Source organism: Schistocerca piceifrons, chromosome 2, assembly GCF_021461385.2.
Source record: "Schistocerca piceifrons isolate TAMUIC-IGC-003096 chromosome 2, iqSchPice1.1, whole genome shotgun sequence".
Classification (NCBI taxonomy): domain Eukaryota; kingdom Metazoa; phylum Arthropoda; class Insecta; order Orthoptera; family Acrididae; genus Schistocerca; species Schistocerca piceifrons.
Window position 1 is genome coordinate 309,623,141 of NC_060139.1, and position 24,122 is coordinate 309,647,262.

Below are 24,122 nucleotides of genomic sequence, written 5' to 3' on the forward strand. Positions count from 1 at the left end.
TTGAAATTAAAACATTCTCGTAAGCCTTGGAGTCAAATGGTTCAAATGGCTCTGAGCACTATCGGACTTAACATCTGAGGTCATCAGTCCCCTAGAACTTAGAACTACTTAAACCTAACTAACCTAAGGACATCACACATATCCATGCCCGAGGCAGGATTCGAACCTGCGACCGTAGCGGTCGCGCGGCTCCAGACTGTAGCGCCTATGAACCGCTCGGCCACTCCGGCTGGCCACCTTGGAATCCATGGGACCGATATCTTGCCAGTATCAATGTCAATAACAGACAAAAATCATCGAGATCATAGATTTCCGGAATAACTCTCTGTATACGTAATTAAGTTTGTACGGAACCCTCAGTGCGCAAATCCAACTAGCACCTGGCCAGTTTCTTGAATGGCTTTCCTCAGTTTTCTTAATGTCACAGTAAGCTTGGGTACTGATTGTCCTTTCGGGTTTCATAAAATCGACAAACAAGATTCCTTTGGCTTTAAAAAAATCTGTAACCATAACATTTATGGCTGACAGAGTTAGGAGCTCATTTTCTTTTTGTCTGTTTGTTGTTTGTTGAGTGGAAAGATGTGACCCTACACCACTGACTGCTCTTTTCTTCCCGCGTTCGCATAGGTAGCATAGGAAACTCATGGCTCCTCACCAACCGGATTTTGTTCAGTAAGACAATGGAAAGAAAAATAAGACTGAAGTCCTATCCAACAGTCAAATAACAATGTATGGACAAATAATCCTATCGGAGGAACATCCGCAACTGGGCGTTATACCACAGGTTGAAAATACCGCTACAGTTGTAAGGTTCTTTTATTTAACACACGACCGATTTAGAGCTCTTATACGCCCAACTTCAGGTCTCGTACCTTGGTGCACCGAGTTAAGAGACCTGAAGATGGGCGTATGAGAGCCCGAAACCGGTCGTGTGTTAAATAAAAGAACCTTACAACTGTAGCGGTATTTTCAACCTCTGGTATAAAGTATAGAGTATTATTAATTAAATATGACTATAAAGTGGGCGACATACGTTAAAACCAAGTTGGTAACTGTGATTTTCAATAACAAGATTGCAACAAACAAGATTCGATCAAATGGTTCAAATGTCTCTGAGCACTATGAGACTTAACTTCTGAGGTCATCAGTCCCCTAGAACGTAGAACTACTTAAACCTAACTAACCTAAGGACATCACACTCATCCATACCCGAGGCAGAATTCGAACCTGCGACCGTAGCGGTCGCGCGGTTCCAGACTGTAGCTCCTAGAACCGCTCGGCCACTCCGGCCGGCCAAGGTTCGATCACCCACGGTCTTGTGTACCTAGAGAAAATCCAATCGCACGATGACGGTAAGCTGGGGTATATCAGTCCAGTACAATGCTGTCGAACGATACGACGCTGTAAGACACACACTAGGAAAAAGTGAGGCTGGCAATAACTAAGCTAAAGGATAAGGGAGCACCTGGACCGTACAGAATTATGGCAGAAGTGCTGCCGCAGCTAGTAGACCAAATTGTTTCATATTTCAGAATTTTGCTAACGAATGTGTTCTGCAGGGACGGGAGCCCAGAATGTATAAGATTTCGAATATAATTACACTAAAAAAAAAGAGACAAAGACTACGTTCTTGTAGACTGATTCGTTTGGGAAACGCTATAGTCAAGCTACAGGTAAATATTTATGCCTGAGGGATCTCAGACAGGTGGTTGACATGAGTCCCCTATAGAAGGTCTTCAGGTAGAGGAAATCCACCGACGACGACCATTTAATATAGTCATCACCTCAGATGACAGGCACTTTATATGCACGATGATTGATACTGCAGAGGCGTTCGATAATTTATGGTGATCTGCCCTTTTCAAAAGAATGAAGCAGATGGACTGTCTCAAATACCTCATAACAGCTTCCGATATTACTACAGATACAGACGGGTCAAACTGGAACGCTCTGGAAAGAAAACAATGAGAAACATTACCAAAGGGTACTCAAGGATTCTGTGTGACGTCCAGAAGTCTGGGATGTTGGCATAGAGCCACTACTGAACTAGCTTCAAGATATGACCGGCACTAGAGGCTGCTCGCCTACGCAGATGATCTAATAATAGCACCTACAAGCACAAGAACAAAATTAGAACAGTAGTAGGAAAGTCCTCTAAACACTAAGCGATTGCTGGGTAGAAAATAAATTATCTGCAGCAGCACACAAAACTGCTCTTAGGTTACTAAAAGGAACGTTATCATGATTGAGAAACCCTATACTCAGAATAAATCACCAACGATTGAAGAGAAAAGAAATATATAAGCACATTGATATAAACATAAACGGGAATGAAAGCTGATGCTACTAAGTGGGACTCACACAGCCAGGAAGGTAAAGACAGCGCAGACTCATCGGCGAGCACAGAGAAGTAAACTCCTGCGTCTGACAGGCGTGTGTAGAAGCCACCGCGATTGAGGCGCTCCATCTAATACGGCCACTGGAGTTCCACTTGAATCCTGCTACCGCGGAAAACTTCCTGGCTGTACCATTGATTTAGTTTGGATCCACAGCATGTTACAAATTGATCTCTCACCTGCGTTCCGGCGGCAGACGTACAGGCTGTTGGAGATGTTTACATGGACTGAAATGAGACCAGCCGTCGTTTCTAACTGCTGAATGGTACGGTAATTGACCAATCAAGAACACCTCGCACGTGATACGTATTTTCTGCGAGGAAATGCACTGTCCCATCGCTCTCAAATTAATGATAGGAAGGACACTCCACGGAGGTCACCTGAAAATTCTTGCGCGGATATCGGATCAAGTTTTAGTGGATCTTCGCGAGCTGTGAGCGGGCGTTGAGCGACCGTGGGCTAGGATGGCTCCCCAACGCTATCATTGTTTGCGTCCATACCACGACGCGTGCGTAACTGCCGTAGTAAGGGTGAAAGTACTCTTCAAGAAGGACTTATCCGAATGGGACGGAAATCGACAGATGTGATGAACATATACAAACAAGTGATTACAATTTCAGAAAGAAATTGAATGATATGTTAAAGAAAAGGAGGTTCACAAATTAAGCAATCCAATACGTGTTGGTCCACCTATGGCCCTTATGGAAGCAGTTATTCAGCTTGTCATTGATAGAGTTGTTGGATGTCCTCCTGAAGGACATCATGCCCAATTCTGTCCAATTGGTGTGATAGATCGTCAAAATCCAGAGTTGGTTGCAGAGCCCTACCCGCAATGCTCCAAACGTTCTCAATTGGGGAGATATCCGGCGACTTCGCTGGCCAAGGTACGATTTGGCAAGCACGAAGACAGGCAGCGGAAACTCTTCCCGCGTGCGGGCGGACATTATATTGCGGAAATTTAAGCCCAGGACGACATGCCCAGAAGGGCGTAGAATATCGTCAACGCACAGCTGTGCTATAAGTGTGCCGCTGAGGACAACCAACGGGGTTCTGCTATGAAAAGAGATGGCACCCCAGACCATACCTCCTGATTGGCCGGCGAGAGACAGTCGGGTTGGTATCTCGCCGCTGTCTGGGGCGTCTCCAGACACGTCTTCGGCTTGGAATCTCATTGACTCGAGCACAACTGTCTTCAGTGATGAGTCCCGCTTCGAACTGAGCCCCGATGAACAGCGATGATATATCTGCAGTGCCCCGGACAGTGGTGGGATACCATCCCAACTGTCGTCCATCATACGGCCCGACAACCAGGGGTGATGATCTGGGATGCCACTTTATTTTATAGCAGGATCCCTTTCGTTGTCATCCTTGGCACACTTACAGCGCAGCTGTGCGTCAACGATTTTCTACGCCCCGTTCTGTTGTTACTCGCGGTAAACCACCCTGAGCCTACATTTCGGCAAGATAATGTCCGCCCGCACACGTCAAGAGTTTCTACTGTTTATCTTCGTGCTTGCCAAATCCCACCTTGGCCAGCAAGGTAGTCGGTTACCTCCCCAACTGAGAACGTATGGAACATTATGGGCAGCACACTCCAACCATCTCGCGATTTTGACGATCTAACGCTCCAATTGGACGGAGTTTCGCACGATGTCCCTCAGGAGGACATTCAACAACTCTGTCAATCAGTGCCAACCGCATAACTGCTTCCACATGAGCCAGAGGTGGACCAAGGCGTTATTTACTAGCTCAGTTTGTGAAGCTCTTTCAAAAAATGGCTCAAATGGCTCTAAGCACGATGGGACTTAACATCTGAGGCCATCAGTCCCTTACACTTAGAACTACTTAAACCTAACTAACCTAAGGACATCACACACATCCATGCCCGAGGCAGGATTCGAACCTGCGACCGTAGTAGCCGCGTGGTTCCAGACTGAAGCGGCTAGAACAGTTCGGTCACAACGGCCGGCCGAAGCTCTTTCTTTCGAATAAATCATCCAATTTTTCTCAAATTATAATCATTTGTTTGTCTGTACATGTTCATCGCATCAACTGATTTCAGTCCCATTCGGATAACTCCTTCGTGGTGCGTCGTTTTTTCTTTTTTGTCTTGGAGTGTATACACTACACGCTACTACACAGATGTCTAATTCAGTTGCTCGAGCATGTATATCCTTTCATTCAGTCATCAGTCTTACGATTGGATTATTGCTGAAACTTCCTGGCAGGTTAAAAATGTTTGTCAGACCAGGACTCGAATCTGGGACTTTTGCCTTTCGCGAGCAAGTGCTCTACCGACTTACCGATCCAGCACGGTTCACAACCTGACCTCGCAGCTGTATTTCGACCAGTGCCTCGTCTCCTAACTTCCAAACATCACACAAGATCTCCCGCATACTTTACATCTACATTTATACTCCGCAAGCCACCCAACGGTGTGTGGCGGAGGGCACTTTACGTGCCACTGTCATTACCTCCATTTCCTGTTCCAATCGCGTATGGTTTGCGGGAAGAACGACTGCCGGAAAGCCTCTGTGCGCGCTCGAATCTCTTTAATTTTACATTCGTGATCTCCTCGGGAGGTATAAGTAGGGGGAAGCAATATATTCGATACCTCATCCAGAAACGCACCCTCTCGAAACCTGGACAGCAAGCTACACCGCGATGCAGAGTGCCTCTCTTGAAGAGTCTGCCACTTGAATTTGCTAAACATCTCCGTAACGCTATCACGCTTACCAGATAACCCTGTGACGAAACGCGCCGCTCTTCTTTGGATCTTCTCCATCCCCTCTGTCAATTCGGCCTGGTACGGATCCCACACTGATGATCAGTACTCAAGTATAGGTCGAACGAGTATTTTGTAAGCCACCTCCTTTGTTGATGGACTAGTTTTTCTAAGGACTCTCCCAATGAATCTCAACCTGGCACCCGCCTTACCAACAATTAATTTTATATGATAATTTCACTTCAAATCGTTCCGTACGCATACTCCCAGATATTTTACAAAAGCAACTGCTACCAGTGTTTGTTCTGCTATCATATAATCATACAATAAAGGATCCTTCTTTCTATGTATTCGCAATACATTACATTTGTCTATGTTAAGGGTCAGTCGCTACTCCCTGCACCAAGTGCCTATCCGCTGCAGATCTTCCTGCATTTCACTACAATTTTCTAATGCTGCAACTTCTCTGTATACTACAGCATCATCCGCGAAAAGCCGCATGGAACTTCCGACACGATCTACTAGGTCATTTATATATATTGTGAAAAGCAATGGTCCAATAACACTCCCCTGTGGCACGCCAGAGGTTACTTTAACGTCTGTAGACGTCTCCCCATTGATAACAACATGCTGTGTTCTGTTTGCTAAAAACTCTTCAATCCAGCCACACAGCTGGTCTGATATTCCGTAGGCTCTTACTTTGTTTATCAGGCGACAGTGCGGAACTGTATCGAACGCCTTCCGGAAGTCAAGGAAAATAGCATCTACCTGGGAGCCTGTATCTAATATTTTCTGGGTCTCATGAACAAATAAAGCGAGTTGGGTCTCACACGGTCGCTGTTTCCGGAATCCATGTTGATTCCTACAGATACTACAGCATCATCCGCAAGGGACTTCCAACACTGTCTACTAGGTCGTGTCTAGCATTCCTAGGAGGAAGGATATTGCGGAGACATGGCTTAGCCACAGCATGGGGAATCGCTCGAAGTCATATCTCCGCAATGTTCTTTCTTGGAGAGTACTAGTACCGCAAGAAATCCGGGAGATATTCCTAAAATTTGGAAAGTAGGAGATGAGGTATTGGCGGAAGTAAAACTGTGAAGGGGGAAGTGGGGCGATGACTCCTGCTTGGGTAGCTTAGTCGGTAGAGCACTTGCCAGACAAAGGCGTTAAGGTCCCATACTCGAGTCCCGATCCGCCAGACAGTTTTAATCTGCCAGGAAGTTTCATATCAGCGCACACTCCGCTACAGAGTTACAATTCATTTCGGATTGTTCCTGTCCAGCATCTTTCCATCTCTACCTAATAGCTACACCCACCATCATGCATAGCCTGCCTTGCATATTCTAATTTTGATCCACCACTACTATTTGGCCGGCCGGTGTGGCCCAGCGGTTCTAGGCGCTTCAGTCTGGAACCGTGCGACCGCTAAAGTCGCAGGTTCGAATCCTACCTCGGGCATGGATGTTAGTGATGTCCTTAGGTTAGTTAGGTTTAAGTAGTTCTAAGTTCTAGGGGACTCATGACCTCAGATGTTAAGTCCTATAGTGCTCAGAGCCATTTGGACCATTTGAACTACTATTTGAACATATCTCAGAACATCTTGTCAACAGAAAGAAAGGGATTCATACATAGCGTCTGTAATTTCATTATTTTGCAAATATTTTTCGGTTATTGTGGGCAGTGCAAACACTAACAATGAGATCATCAGGTTTCATGAGAAGTAATAATAGACACATCAAGAGTCGACGTCGGCGAAGTGTTATACGACCAGACGTGGTTTGGAAAACACACTCTGCGTAAACAAACAAAAATGTTCAACAAATGATTAATTCAAGAGATTGTACGCTGAGGAGGAGAGCAACAAATTACCCTTTATTTTTTCTTCTTTAAACACTGTCTGGTTTGCGATGTTGTCCTAGTCAGTTAACGTTTATTTATGGTCAGTCGCTGCTTCGTATATCATAACTCTCTCGTAAGGCGATAAGCTGCGTCTCAGCGTTTTAGCTCCACTCAGCATCGGAATATTTGTATCTATTAAAATATTATCTGGAGATAGACGCCGAAAACACTTCCCTCTAATACAAACATCTAGGACTCCTATACACACATCTATGACTCCCAAGGGCTTACAACGTCGACTACGTAGTTAAACACAGCGGAGGTGCTGTTATAACAGTCGTGACTGCGTAGTCATATTCTGATAGGAATCGTTGTTACCTCCCAATGTCACAAAGAAAAAAATATCGAATAATGGGCATAACTGTGTTCCAGAACTCGCCATTTTATGCATAGATCTAACTTTATTCGTGTGCTGAGAAGTGTTTCCTACTGCGAGATACATTAAGAAAAGAACTCATCCGTGGAATTGGCCACATGTGCCTTAGGTAAAATGGTAACCTCTCTGACTCCAACGACGTAGTTGGCCGGAGCGATGATGATTCGAGCGATTGATTGTATCTGACTATAGCAGTGCAGAGGAAATATCGAAAACAACAGCGTACGAGTAAAGATGGCATACACAGCTCGAGCCAAAACACCAACAGCGAAGCCAAGAGACATGGCGCAGTTGCTAAAACATTGCGTCTACCGTTGCATCTTCAGGTACACTCTGCAAGCCGCTCTATGGTATTTACGGAGGGTTCTCTGTGTATCAGTGACTCTGCGCTCCCCCTGTACTGTTTCTGCCGCGAACGGTGCTCAGGAAGAACGATTATTGGCAAGCTAAGAGTTCTAATCTCTCTAGTCTTACCTCGATAGCCTTTTCGTGAAATACACTAAGAAGAATCAGAGGTTTAACAATAAACAACACCGCTATGCACAATGCTTCGCTTGCAGCATTTGCCATTGTACTTGGCTGAGCATTCACTAGGCGCATTCGCGCTTGATAAAGGAAACGCTAATGACCTCGTCGTTGATGGGACCCTAAGTCTAAGCCTCCTTTTCATGCATTAAAGTTGAAATGTGGAGGAGCACCATCAAGCTTGTTGACATAGTGATTGCTTCGCAAAGTGTGCGGTTTTGCGTCCATGATTCCAACAGGTGTGTTGTGCAAAACCTAATAAGAAGCTGTTCCATTGAAGTGCGCTGCGCTAGAGGGATAATCATGCCATCACAAATATTCAAGGGAAATCTTTGTCTACGACATTCAGGAGCATGTTGTTTCACACAGTCCCAAGTGTGATTATCTTGATAGTCAAGACAGCTGGTGTAACTACTGTGTGCTCTAAATGAAACATACACCCACGCTCCGAAAAAAAAAACAGAACACCTTGAACGACTAGAGACAGGACGTTCATATTCCTCGGACATATACATTGGTATGTTATGCAGAAATGATTAGCATTTCAGTCACCTGGTCAGCATGTGTCGTGTTGCCTAGTAGGCACAGGGTACGCCATGTGCTCTGAAACTTGTTCCTTGCGTGATAGAATCGACCGAATAAGGCGTGAATGGCGTCCTGTGCTACAGTCATCCGTGCTGCATTCACCTGGTTGCAAAGTTCATCTTTGGTGGATGGCACCGGGGCACAGCGCTGCACTTGTCGTGCCACCACATCCCACACATTTTCTATTGGCGACAAGTCTGGTCATCTGGAGCGCCAGGGAGAAAGGCTGACATCCTGTGACACCAAGAAGGCACGCGATCGTGCAGCAACATGCGGCCGTGCATTGGCTTGTTGTAAAATGGCGTCTGGCGTGTTGTGCAGAAAGGGTATGGCTGTGAGTATCAGGATGTCATTCACGTGGTCACACTGGTCACACAGCGCCGTGGACACGCACCAACTGTGATCTGTGGCTGTACGCAACAGCACTCCATGTTATAAGGCCTTGAGATGGCACTGTACGTCTTGTGCGAATGGAGTCACTGTGATGCAACTCCCCCGGTCTGCGGCGAACCGAAATTCGGCCATAATTTTCAAACAAACAAAACCTGGATTCGTCTGGAAACACTGTCTGATGCTATTTATGACCGCAGTAACGTTGTTTCATACACTATTGCCGTCTAGCATGTTTCCATACATACTTCAAACATAGGCGGAGAAGTCGACGATGCGCACGTAATCCATGCCGTAGTAAACGGCGACGGACTGTCACCACTGATAGTGTACGATGTGTTCCACTGTTACGCCAGAGCCGAGGAGGACGCACATCTGTCCTGCAACGCCATTCGCATGAGGTGTCGATCTCCTCGGGGGATGATCTGGGTGCTGCGACATGACCCGATCTGTGTTCTACAGCCTTCAAAAAAATGGCTTTGAGCACTATGGGAATTAACTTCTAAGGCCATCAGTCCCCTAGAACTTAGAACTACTTAAACCTAACTAACCTAAGGACATCACACACATCCATGCCCGAGGCAGGATTCGAACCTGCGATCGTAGCGGTCGCGCGGTTCCAGTCTGTAGCGCCTAGAACCGCTCGGCCACCCCGGCCGGCTCCTACAGCCTTCCGTGAACCATTCGGCACACACCTGTTGCACTGCTGAAAGGCTTCGTCCCACACGAGCAGCTGTTTCCCGGATGGATGTATCACACTCTCTCATGCCAATAATGCGTCCTCTTTCAAACTCACTGGTTTAACGGTACAGTACGCGTGTACGTCTGCGAGGCATTCTGCACGTCTGCTCCAGTATCGTCGGTTTATAGCGACAACGAGAGCAGCTGGCACATTTTACCGGTAGATGGTGTTGCGCCGCGAAATCGGTGTTAACCTCGAACACGCGGGCCGACATGGTTCAAATTTCTGCAGAATATACTAACGTACATGTCCTGTGAATATAAACGACCTATATCTAGTTGTTCAATGCGTTCTGTTTTTTCCGAACATCAGTGTAAATATGAAAGGTAGCGTCATTAGCATTTCGATGAAGAAACCACAATATAAAGTCTGTGTGAGATATCAGTTTGTGTGATCGTAAAGCTTACACCTTGTGAAACGAGCCTTGTTTAGCTTTGTCGTTGTTAGCTGGATTAGGAACGGGACGTGGGCAGAAAAGGTGAAACAATTGAGAGAGGCATAATGTTAATGTTATTATCAAATGCCGCTTACAGAATTTGATCAATACGAGCACCGGAGACGGCGACTAGATGCTGTACAGCGTCAGATTTGCACTTGGTGGCTAAAATTGGGACTAATTTTTTCCAGCGTAAATCGGTTCCACATTAACGCGTCAGAATATCTACCAAGTTTCGCTGCCGTACGATATTCACAGCCCACTATGGACCTCTATGAATAGCTGCACCCAGTACATCAGCCATGATTTTTCGTCTTTTGAATACATTGGCATTTTTCAAGTCTTCCGTTTCAAAGCAAGAATTTTGAGATGGATGGGTATGAGACACATTGATCATATTGCATTTGGGGATCTTACACTTGCAACAAGTCTAGGGAGAGGTAACAGAGTTCCAAGAACACATTAGCACTGTAAACGTGTTTTGTGACAAAAGTAGCATTTGACATTTCCACGCTTCATATGTGGTTTAATATCTCGTTTGATATAAGAGTTAAAAGTAGCTATTATTACCCATACAACAAAATCACGTGCCCCTCTGCCTAGTCTCTCTTGCTGAAACCCTCATTTCTATATCTTGAGCCGTTTGGGAAATAAAAAGGGGTTTACAACTTAAGTGATCAACCCTGTCTGGCCTGTCTCATAGAATGCACAAGCAAATACTTATCAGTGGGATTATACGAGATGTGTGAGAAAGCTAATGAGACCGACAATGTCGCGAGCAATCTGGCAACGCTGTGTTGTTCTACTTGTACACACAGATGTGTTCATACCGTCCAGATGCGCAGTCCAAGTTGCAGCACTGTTCAGCCATTACGTGATTTTTGACGGCGCCATCAGTGGAGATGTGTTTTTGTTGTGTGTTACGAGATGGAACAGCGCAATTTAGAGCAAAGTTATGCCATCAAGTTCTGTGTTAAACTTGAAGTATCTGCGAGTGTGATCTTTGAAAAGTTGTTCCTTATCAAGAACATTGGCACAAATCATTTTTGGAAGATCGAGAACGCGTTGAAGATCAATATCCCTGAGGGACACATTCAACTTTAAGAACTGACGCAGAGGGTCTGTTGTGTGCGTCTTCTTGTGAGATCAGACCGAATTTTAACAATAAGAATGATGAGTGACCTGTTAAACTCTTTCACCATATATCAACTTTCGACCGAAGTTTTGCACATGTGAAAGGTTTGTGGCAAAATGGTGCCGAAAAACTTCACAATTGAGCAGAAGGATAATCGAAGAAACGTGTGCGGTGATCTTCTTGAGAGGACTGCTAATGATCACGAATGGTTCACTTGTGTGATCACAGGTGATGAATCCTGGACTTCGCCGGCCGAAGTGGCCGTGCGGTTAAAGGCGCTGCAGTCTGGAACCGCAAGACCGCTACGGTCGCAGGTTCGAATCCTGCCTCGGGCATGATGTTTGTGATGTCCTTAGGTTAGTTAGGTTTAACTAGTTCTAAGTTCTAGGGGACTAGTGACCTCAGCAGTTGAGTCCCATAGTGCTCAGAGCCATTTGAACCAATCCTGGAGTTTATGGTCCTGAGACAAAGCATAAAAGTGAGGAGTGGCACATTGAGACATCTCCTCGACCGAAAAATGGTCAAATGAGCAAATCAAAAGTCACAACAACGCTGCTTTGCTTTTTTGACGCTAGCGGTATCGTGGCTGGGTCTGAGCACTATGGGACTTAACATCAGTGGTCATCAGTCCCCTAGAACGTAGAACTACTTAAACCTAACTAACCTAAGGACATCACACACATCCACGCCCGAGGCAGGATTCGAACCTGCGACCGTAGCAGTCGCGCAGCTCCGGACTGAGCGCCTAGAACTAGCGGTATCGTGCATAAAGAATTTGTTCCTCCAGGACAAACTGTCAACCATGTGTTTTACGAAGACATCCTTGGAAGGGTCAGGAAAAGGGTGAATCGAATGAGACCGGACATTGCAGACAAGACGATGCTGCATCATGGCAACGCCCCATGTCACACGTCCACTTCCATCACGGAATTTTTGATCTCAAAAGGCATTCCTGTTGTTCCACAGTCCCCCTGTCCACGTGATCTGATTCATTGTGACTTTTTTCTTTTCTCGAAATTGAAAAATGTCTGAAAAGAACGTCATTTTGGAACTCTCATGAACATTCAAAAGAATGTGACTGACACGTTAAACGCCATAGCAGCCTAAGTCTTTCAGTGCTCCTAAGCGCAGTGTAGAGCTGCTGAAGCGAACTACTTTGAGACGGACAATATTTTTGTTTGAAATAACATAAAAGTTTTGGTAGATAAAAAATCAGTCTCAGTACTTTTCTCACACTCCTAGTCTTGGTGCTGGTCATTATTGTTCCTAACATACTTTGCAGAAATAGCTCGCAGTGGTTTCTTCTGCCTGTTACTAAATAACTTGATTTGTTTCATATCACCAGAGGATCTCCATCGTGAAGATGAGAGATTGCAGGGCGCTCTCACTTCTGATTCGGTGTTATACTGCTTCATGTTCTTAGGGAAGATCATCTCTATTACGATTTGGCTTCATACATCATGATGAAATGGTGGGTAGTAGTTAGTACTCTTGCTTGCTTACTCTAGGGAAGGAATAACGGTAAGCTTTACCTGTAATCAAAGGAATGGGGTGCCGATTTAAATGACTGCAGTAAAAGCACGGCGACTGCAGCCAAGGGAAGCGCGTTTTTTTCTGCAGAACCTGGGTGGAAACATTTCTGGACGGCCGAGTTCTGCGGTCTCATTGTGCAGACACGTTGGTTGGCGCCAGTCGGTCGGCATCCATGTCCAGGTGGACTGACTGGTGCCGAGAAGTCGCCGCCGCATTGGCCAGCGCATTGTAGACTGGCAATAAAGCAGAGGCTGGGCCCTTGTTAGGCAGGAAGCCGATGAGACAACTGTGAGCGTTCTGCGAATTTCCGTGGGACAGGTCGCTGGCGCCCAGACGTCCAGACTCTGTTACAAAACATATTTGTGAAAGCACGAGGCTTTTTGCGAATTTATGGCCATTCTTTGGAAACTTACAAATGGATTCAACAGGGGAGATAACAAGCTTTTTATGGAGGGGTGTGGTTCCACCCTGGTCGTGTTGTTAGCAAAAGACATGGAGTAAACGAGTGGGAAAGGACCTCCAAAGCTGAATCTTTTTTCCTTTTCTCCCAATTAACTTTAAAGTCTCTGACTGGTCAAATCAGTGTACGCAGAGCAAGGGGCGCTATCCGAGCTTCGAATGCCGCGCTCCAGCTCGTGATTGCCTTGTGTTAAAGTGGGGGAAGTCTAAGATGTAAATGGGCTTTTGCTACCGAGCTGAGGAGGAAAGCAGACAGAAAGAAAAGGTCACCCTTGCACTGGCGCTTCGCTAGTAAAGAACTGCAGGTCTCTACCTAAACGGTGAGACGTGTGCCCTTTGATAGTGTGCCACTTAGAGCCTGTGCCAGTCACCTTCTGGACTGTCAGAGGTACTGCTTACAGCATCACCCACACAACGAGTGATGCGTGGGTGTACTCATTTGTCTTGAGTCGGCTGCCTAAACATTTGACATATTCTGTTCAAAATGGTTCAAATGGCTCTGAGCACTATGGGACTCAACTGCTGAGGTCATTAGTCCCCTAGAACTTAGAACTAGTTAAACCTAACTAACCTAAGGACATCACAAACATCCATGCCCGAGGCAGGATTCGAACCTGCGACCGTAGCGGTCTCGCAGTTCCAGACTGCAGCGCCTTTAACCGCACGGCCACTTCGGCCGGCACATATTCTGTCACATATAGTCATGGCACGGAGTCAAATTGATTTGGCAGACCAGCAAACGGGTCCACGTGCACAATGGAATCCACCGGGGTCTCAGAGGCTCATAGGGAAGTACCCGAGTTCCTAATTAACTGAATGCGAGACCACGTACTTGCATTTTTCGGGCGTGCGCCATTAATAACAGATAGCGGCCGTCCATGACTTCAGTCGCCGAACGCATCGTGATGTGACGCCCTGTCCAGCAGAAGGGTAAAGTATTCGCTGCTACCGCTTAGGGCTCCGATATGTGTTTCTTTCGAACAATATTTTTCTTTTTTTGGAACAGTAGAGTATAGATGCTTGATTGTGGGGTAGTTGTTGTACCATACCCCGGATTCACGTCTATGAAGTCAGATAGAGCGATTAGTGTTCTGGTTAGTGTCATGTGTCGATCCCCAGCTGATCACTTTGTCCACCATAGACCACATATTAGTGAAAGCGCTTGTGAAGTGACAATGTTGGTGTGACGTTTAGTCATTTTTGTTTTGTCTTGTGATGTTAAGAAAGAATAAATCTTCTCCCTGTGCTCTGATTAACATTACCTTGACATTTTTATTAAAGTCCTGATTCCAAAAGAAAGTAGTTAGCTTGCAAAGAGACGCATAGAACACGATGTTTATGGTGAGTGACTGAATGACAGATTGAACGGACACACTCACCGCTGAGGCCGGACAGCTTTCGTCCCTTGGCGGGTCCCGCCATGGCGTCGCCTGCTGGGTGCTGTTGCTGGTGTCGTGTGGTGCTGTCGGCTGCGCGGTGCGCCCACTACTGGCGGCTCCTCCTGCTGCGGTGCGCGGCGGCGCCTGGAACCACGCAGACACGGGTCAGTGCGTCACTCCACGTGTGTGCCCACTGCGTTAGCGCTGGCCCCTTCGCCGGACCACAATCAATGGGGAGTGTTTACCGTGCTGCTCTGGAGGGCGCCCGGGAAGTCGTGCTCCGCGGCATTTAACACTGCACAAGCCTTGTGCAGAGCGGTGCCTGCCGCCGTCTTGGAGCTGTACCCGTGCGGCACAAACGTTCACACCGAAATGGAACTGGCCAACGGAACTTGTTTCGTTACATATAATAGTATACGACACTAGAAGTAGTGTATCTCACGATATTGGAAGTGTAAGACTTCGCAGTACATAAGGTTCAAAATGGCTCTGAGCACTATGCGACTTAACTTCTGAGGTCATCAGTCACCTAGAACGTAGAACTAATTAAACCTAACCAACCTAACGACATCACACACAACCATGCCCGAGGCAGGATTCGAACCTGCGACCGTTGCGGTCGCTCGGTTCCAGACTGTAGCGCCTAGAACCGCACGGCCACTCCGGCCGGCAGTACATACGGCATTTTTCTGGAAATATACTAATTATTTGTTTTGTCATCACAATTAAACCATAACAAACTATCTTGTCAACATACTAACTCTAAAACAGCTTTAATTTAAATGTTAAATACGAAACTTACACTACTGGCCATTAAAATTGTTACACCAAGAAGAAATGCAGATGATAAACGGGTATTCATTGGACAAATATATTATACTAGAACTCACATGTGATTACCTTTTCACGCAATTTGGGTGCATAGATCCTGGTAAATCAGTACCCAGAACAACCACCTCTGGCCGTAATAACGGCCTTGATACGCCTGGGCATTGAGTCAAACAGAGCTTGGATGGCGTGTACAGGTACAGTTGCCCACGCAGCTTCAACACGATACCACAGTTCATCAAGAGTAGTGACTGGCGTATTGTGACGAGCCAGTTGCTCGGCCACCATTAACCAGACGTTTTCAGTTGGTGAGAGATCTGGAGAATGTGCTGGCAAGGGCAGCAGTCGAACATTTTCTGTATCCAGAAAGGCCCGTACAGGACCTGCAACATGCGGTCGTGCATTATCATGCTGAAATGTAGGGTTTCGCAGGGATCGAATGAAGGGTAGAGTCACGGGTCGGAACACATCTGGAATGTAACGACCACTTTTCAAAGTGCCGTCAATGCGAACAAGAGGTGACCGAGTCTCGTAACCAATGGCACCCCATACCATCACGCCGGGTGATACGCCAGTATGGCGATGACGAATACACTCTTCCAATGTGCGTTCACCGCGATATCTTCAAACACGGATGCGACCATCGTGATGCTGTAAACAAAACCTGGATTCATCCCAAAAAATGACGTTTTGCCATTCGTGCACCCAGGTTCGTCGTTGAGTACACCATCGCAGGCGCTACTGTCTGTGATGCAGCGTTAAGGGTAACCGCAGCCATGGTCTCCGAGCTGATAGTCCGTGCTGCTGCAAACGTCGTCGAACTGTTCGTGCAGATGGTTGTTCTCTTGCGAACGTCCCCATCTGTTGACTCAGGGATCGAGACGATCCGTTACAGCCATGGATTGGATTGGATTGGGTTGTTTGGGGGAAGAGACCAAACAGCGAGGTCATCGGTCTCATCGGATTAGGGAAGGAAGTCGGCCGTGCCCTTTCAAAGGAACCATCCCAGCATTTGCCTGGAGCGATTTAGGGAAATCACGGAAAACCTAAATCAGGATGGCCGGACGCGGGATCGAACCGTCGTCCTCCCGAATGCGAGTCCAGTGTGCTACCACTGCGCCACCTCGCTCGGTACAGCCATGCGGATAAGATGCGTGTCATCTCGACTGCTAGTGACACGAGGCCGTTGGCATACAGCACGGCGTTCCGTATTACCCTCCTGCACCCACCGATTCCATATTCTACTAACAGTCATTGGATCTCGACCAACGAGAGCAGCAATGTCGCGATACGATAAACCGCAATCGCGATAGGCTACAATCCGATCTTTATCAAAAGTCGGAAACGTGATGGTACGCATTTCTCCTCCTTACACGAGGCATCACAACAACTTTTCACCAGGCAACGCCGGTCAACTGCTGTTTGTGTATGAGAAATCGGTTGGAAACTTTCCTCATGCCAGCACGTTGTAGTTGTTGCCACCGGTGCCAACCTTGTGTGAATGCTGTGAAAAGCTAATCATTTGCATATCACGGCATCTCCTTCCTGTCGGTTAAATTTCGCGTCTGTAGCACGTCACCTTCGTGGTGTAGCAATTTTAATGGCCAGTAGTGTACTTGTGTCTTATCTTTAATTGACAACTATATCAATAATCACTATATTTATTTCAGATTTAAATCTGAAGAAGTGACATAGAAAATAGAATATGAAATATACTTTGAAAAATTTTGTAAATATAGCTTCGATAATCGACGTATCGCATTTATCATCTTCGGAATTGCATGTATCACAGCATTTGTGTATCCAGGCAGAGAGGCGCATGGCCCTTTTTGCTACGTGTTAGGATGTTAGGTGGATGTGTCGAGAGGCTTTGTGAATGATAGTTCTTTCTTCATAGTATCATTAACATATGGCATTTAGTTGATCGTAACAGAAGAACAAAATTAAGTTTAAAACACAGTTCACATCGGAAACTATTTTTTCGTGTGGTTAGCATCGTACAAGAGCGTAAACCCACGACCTTATTGCAGCAAAGCAAGAATTAATCATGATCTCAGACAAAACGCAGCCAATATACCATACGGAGATGTTTTACAAGATCTGATCGGAAACAAGCTAAGTGAACTGATTTTTTACTGTACAAATACGCTTACCTGTGTCAACATGCGTGTACTATACGCTCTTGCATGGATGTATTTAATCTTCAACAGAATCGCTGTTACGATGAATATTGAAATATCGTGAATCTGACTAGAATTCACCCATTAGTAGCAAAAGAAATTATCACAAAAAGAGAAGGATCTTTATGTTTACTTGTCGTGTTACAGACATATGTTATAAGAAGATTAAGGTGTTCTCAAACCGGAGAGTTATTTTCGATATCACACTGCTGTATTTCGTACGCTGTTTGATATATGGTATACGCCCAGTTGACCGCTACATGTCACGATGGGGGTCCCGCCACTGTAAAAGGTGGCGGACTGTACGTATTGCGTTCTTAGTAGAGAAACAATACAATCGGTCGGCCAGGAGTGACTTCAAACGTAGATTAATCAATGGATATCACCTGAGCAACAGATCACCGGAGCAACAAATCCATTAGCGACAAATCAACTCTTTTAAAGCTGTCGAAATCGACTGTTGGTGATCTCATATACAACCGCTCACTTGTCGATAGGTCTGTTCCTAAAGATTGGAAAGTAGCAAAGGTCACACCAATATTCAAGAAGGGAAATAGGAGTAACCCATTGAATTACAGTTCCATATCACTGACCTCAATTTGCACTAGGATTTTGGAGCATATACTGTACTCGAATATTATGAATCACCTTGAAGAAAATGACTTATTGATACATTATCAACACGGATTCAGAAAATATCGTTCTTGTGCAACACAGCTAGCTATTTATTTCCATGAAGTAATGAGTGCTGTCGACAAGGGATCTCAGATCGATTCCATATTCCTAGATTTCCAGAAGGCTTTTGATACCGTTCCTCACAAGCGACTATTAATCAAATTGCGTGCATATGGAGTATCGTCTCAGTTGTGGGACTGGATTCGTGATTTCCTCTCAGGGAGGTCACAATTCGTAGTGACAGACGGTAAATCATCGAGCAGAACAGAAGTGATATCTGGTGTTCCGCAAGGTAGTGTCATAGGCCGTCTACTGTTCCTGAATAACATAAATGATCTAGGTGATAATCTGAACAGCCCCCTTACATTGTTTGCAGATGACGCTGAAATTTACCGTCTAGTAAAATCACCAGACGATCAATTCAAATTACAAAATAATCTAGAGAGTCTCTGTATAGTGCGACAAGTGGCAATTAGCACTAAATAAAGAAAAGTGCGAGGTCATCCACATGGGTACTAAAAGTTATCCGATAAATTTTGGGTATACGATAAATCGCACAAATCTAAGGGCTGTCAGTTCGACTAAACACCCAGGAATTACAATTACGAGCAACTTAAAAAATGGCTCTAAGCACTATGCGACTTAAATTCTGAGGTCGTCAGTCGCCTAGAACTTAGAACTAATTAAACCTAACTAGCCTAAGGGCATCAGACACATTCATGCCCGAGGCAGGATTCGAATCTGCGACCGTAGCGGTCGCTCGGCTCCAGACTGTAGCGCCTAGAACCGCACGGCCACTCCGCCCGGCCGGGTAACTTAAATTGGAAAGACCACATAGATAATATTGTGGGGAAGGCGAAAGAAAGACTGCGCTTTGTTGGCAGGACACTTAGAAGATGCGACAAACCCACTAAAGAGACAGCCCACATTACTCTTGTCCGTCCTCTGCTGGAATATTGCTGCGCCGTGTGGTATCCTTACCAGGCAGGATTGACGGAGGACATCGAAAAAGTGGAAAGAAGGCAGCTCGTTTCGCGTTGTCGCGCAATAGGGATGAGAGTGTCACTGATATGATACGCGAGTTGGGGTGGTCGTCACTGAAACAAAGGCGGTTTTCTTTGCGGCGAGATCTATTTACGAAATTTCAATCAACAACTTTCTCTTCCGAATGTGTAAATATTTTGTTGACAACCACCTACGTAGGGAGGAATGTTTATCATAATAAAATAAGAGAAATCAGAGCTCGAACGGAAAGATTTAGGTGTTCCTTTTTCCCACGCGCCATTCGAGAGTGGAATGGTAGAGAAGTGGTATGAAAATGGTTCGATGAACCCTCTGCCAGGCACTTAAGTGTGAATTGCAGAGTAACCATGTAGATGTAGATGTGGTTGTGAAGTGGAAACGCGAAGGAATAACCACAAATGAGCCAAGACAAGGTATAGCATTGCGGAAGATGGTTGTATAACACCGCGTGAGGTCATGGGGAGGAATAAATCGTGAGCTAGAAAGGGCTAACAGTAATTCAGTTAGCACAGTAACTGTGCTTAGGAAGTAAAAAAAAATGGGATACAGTGGTCGAGCAGCCACACATTTCTGTAGCCAGCGCTAAGCGACGCTTGAGGTGGTGTGAAGAGCGACTACACTGGACGGCGGATGACTGGAAACGAGTGATTTGGAGTGATGAATCACGCTATACCCTGTGGCAGTCCGATGGAAGGGCTTGGGTTTCGCGAATGCCTGGAGAACTTTACTTGCCGCGTGTAGTGCGAAAAGAGAAGTAAAGAGGAGGTGGCGTTACGACACATGGGTGTTTTTCTTGGTTAGGGAGTGGTCCCCACATTCTGCTTAAGAAAACGCTAAATGTCGAAGGATATGAGCCCACTCTAAAGCTTAGTTTTCGTTATGTCATGTTCCGTAGATCATTTTCTCGATTATTTTATCGATATCATGTGGATCAAGTCAGATTACAAGATTATACATATAGTGATAATATTAATACTACTGAAATTTTTAGTTCTATCCATGCAACTACATTTAGAGGTAAATCTTTTTTAATTTTTTTTACCAGTTCTGGAACAGAATCTCGCGCATGGAATAGATGGAGTTGTCCAAATGACATGATTTTAACCTAGATTTAAAACTTGATCTGCTACCTACCAGACACTTTATGTTGTTATGCAAATTATCAAAGATTTTTGTTGCTGAATAATGTACTCCCTTTTGAGCAACTGATAGCTTCAATAACGGATAGGAAAGGTCATTTTTCCCTCGTTAGCGAATATATGTACTTTGATGGTTCAGTTAAAATAACTAATCCCTTGAAAAGGTGCCTACACGACGTCCTTGGGTGAACACCACTAATTATTCTCACTTCTCTCTTTTGTGCAATCAATACTTTATGTCTAAGTGGTGAGTTACCACTTAGACTATTCCATAAGAGATTATTGAGTGGAAATATGCAAAGTACGTTAGAAGGCTGATCTGTTTATTACCAACACTAGCGATTATCCGAAGAGCGAAACTTAATTGTTTGAGAAGCTCAGTAATATGCTTCTTCCATTTCAAGTTGTCATCACCGTGAACACCCAAAAATCTGAAGAAATCTACCCTGTTAACTGAGCCCTGTTCTTATGCTACATCAATTGTCGGTATGACTCTATTCGTTGTACAGAACTGGCTATAGTGTGTTTTTTCAAAATTAAGGGAGAGTCCATTTTCTGAGAACCACTTAATAATTCTTTGAAAGACATCCTTAACAATACCTTCAGCTGATTTTTCTGGAATGGGATTTATTATAGCACTCGTGTCATCTGCAAAAAGCACTAATTCCACTTGCTGAACATTAAGTGGGAGGTCATTCACATGAATAAGAAGCAGCAGAGGACCGGAAATTGAACCCTGTGGGACTCCCTTTGTGATAACTCCCAATTCACTAGAATTTACCACCATCCCAACATTATTTGTGCTATTCAGCACAACTTTTTGCTTTCTGTTCATTCAGTATATTTCAAACCAGCTTTGTGTATAGCCTTCAATTCCATAAAACGTGAGTTTTTATAAGAGTGTGACATTATCCACACAGTCAAGTGCCTTGGAGAGATCACAGAAAATAGCAACTGGCGATAACTTGTTATTTACGGCTTGTACTATTTGATGGGTAAATGTGTAGATAGCATTCTCAGTCGAGTAACCCTTCCGGAATCCGAACTGTGACATGCTAAGTAAATTATTTTCACTTTAATGTGAGACTACTCTTCAATACATAACTTTTTCGAATATTTTAGAAAATGAAGTCAGCAATGAGATTGGTCTATAATTATTTAAGTCACTCTTGTCTCCTTTCTTATGAAGAGGTTTGACAATTGCTTGCATTTCGTATTGCGTGCAGTAGAGGAACAATTCGGAGACGATCATTGTGTCGGCATGACAGTGCACCCTGTCATACGTCAGCATCTGTGACACAATGGTTTACGGCCAGTGCTATTCCTGAATTTGACTGGCCTGCCCAGAGTCCCGACTTGAGCCCAATGGAAGTTAGAACGTCGAATTCACTCCAGACCCACCGTCGAATGGCTCTGAGCACTATGGGACTTAACATCTATGGTCATCAGTCCCCTAGAACTTAGAACTACTTAAACCTAACTAACCTAAGGACAGCACACAACACCCAGCCATCACGAGGCAGAGAAAATCCCTGACCCCGCCGGGAATCGAACCCGGGAACCCGGGCGTGGGAAGCGAGAACGCTACCGCACGACCACGAGATGCGGGCCCACCGTCCAATATCACTACCTTCTCAGGTTTCGTCTCTTGAGAAATAATGGGCTGCCATTCCTCCACAGACATTCAGATACCTCACTGAATGTGTTCCTAGCAGAGTTCAAACCATCATAAAGGCGAAGTGTGGACATACTTCATGTTAATGTCCACTACTAGGTGGCACGTACTTTTGATCAAACACTGTATGGTACCGGGCTATATTGGAAGTCTTATGCAATTGCCTTTTCGGATCTTTGGTTTACTTACCCAGCTAATTATTTGAGGACTTGCTGTTTAACACGGACTCCGAATCACAACTTGCAATTTTTCACATCCACAGATCACTGACATAGTTCGAATTCGTACTGTGACACAGTACCAACACACACCTATGAGATATACTGCTGCGATATTAATAACGGCGTTGAACATGAGCGTAAAAAAGATACGGGTGAAATCGATACAGAACCGCAAGACCGGCACATCTCCAGAGCATCTGTAGCAAATGGTGCAAGTAGCTCTAAGTACTATAGGACTTAACATCTAAGGTCATCAGTCTCCTAGACTTAGAACTACTTAAACCTAACTAACCTAAGGATATCACACACATCCATTCCCGAGGCAGGATTCGAACCTGCGACCGTAGCAACAGCGCGGTTCCGGACTGAAGCGCCTAGAACCGCTCGGCCGCAGCTGTAGCGACGTTTGAAATTTTATGAGATGAGAAATGAACAACTGGTGCCAATTCGTCGGATGATTGCCGTGCCAGATGCGTTGTATGGATGAAAAATATCTGGCTTCAACTAAAAACGAAGAACTGAGTAGAACGGTCATGATGCTTGCAAACTTAACGTGGTCTTTCATTGGTCGACTAATAAAATAAGTAAATAATAAGAAATAGTAATCTGTGGGGCTTGGCACTGTCAGGGGCATTGCTGTTATCTTAATGAATACAGCTGCGTAAATAGCCCACTTGTGCACCTCACATTTCTGTTCTTCGCTTACAACCCTCTTCACACCTTCCCAACAGATTCTGATATGGCAATATCTAAGTAGCAGTTGCTGCATAGGTACAGTAATACCCTCTTGCGTCCGTCACTTTAATGCAGCCACGAAATTAGCTCGATTGTGTTGTCCTATTAGTCCACATTAATGGAGTAGTCGGTGTCCAGCTCACCAGTTTGCATACTACAATGTGGACGACTACAGGGATGCTGATCCCAAGGTAGACAATTCCAATAGCTGGAGCCTAGCAGTCTTCCAGTCTGCAATTGTGATATACATCAAGAAATTATCCTTCGCGTGAGCAGGTATCGCTGCGGGATGGATGGGTGAAGGAAGATTTCAACGTTCTGTCCACGACGCGGTCATTGCAGACTGAGCACAAATACGGACTGGAGAAGGATGGTCATGGAAATCGGCCATCTCTTTTTGAAAGGAACCACTGTCCTATTTGGCTCAAGCGATTTAGACTAAATTAGTAAATTCTAATGACTGGTTGGGGATTTGAACCGAAGTCGTTCCGAATGTGAGTCCTTGTTTTACACTACTGTACAGCCTCTCTCAGTTTCAAAGAAGCAGATTTGGCATGGGAGGATGATAATCCATACTTTCAGATGTGGTCTTGAAGAGCAGGTGCATCAGCTTGAGACGGAATGTCTGGATACGAATGAGTCGAAAGTTACAATCGTAAATAGAAAAAAAAAAAAAATTCAAATTCACCGTTAGCCTGCTGACGACGATAAAAATCGAAGTAGATTTTTTGCGTGTTAACTGATTCTTCCTTCGCTCTTGGTAGAACAAGATATTTGTAATTGAAACTTACAATATTGTGTACGTTCTACAAAATTTTTTTGTGAGGACTATCATCAGACTTAAACTGACTGTCGTCAGCTAAGGAGACCTCCTATGACGACGATACCTCAAGTCTGGTGATGGCCTTAACAAAATAATTAAATTCTGCAGAACATACACAATACTGTGATTTTCATTTGTAAATATTTTTCAAATAATTTTATTTATCTGGACAACTTGCGCTATGTGCTATATCCACCACAGCTGTAACCAAGTTGCGTTACAAATTCTTTTCAGGTATGA

At 45.0% G+C, this 24,122-nt stretch overlaps 1 protein-coding gene across 1 annotated transcript in view; it reads right to left on the bottom strand.

Moving 5' to 3' along the window:
• The window catches only part of LOC124776405 (sialin), a 385,302-nt gene that overhangs the window by 128,578 nt on the left and 232,602 nt on the right, over positions 1–24,122 (bottom strand). The window contains exon 3 of the mRNA XM_047251384.1: positions 14,584–14,727. Coding sequence (XP_047107340.1) covers positions 14,584–14,626 — 43 coding nt within the window. The 5' untranslated portion in view covers positions 14,627–14,727. The remainder of the gene's footprint in view (positions 1–14,583; positions 14,728–24,122) is intronic.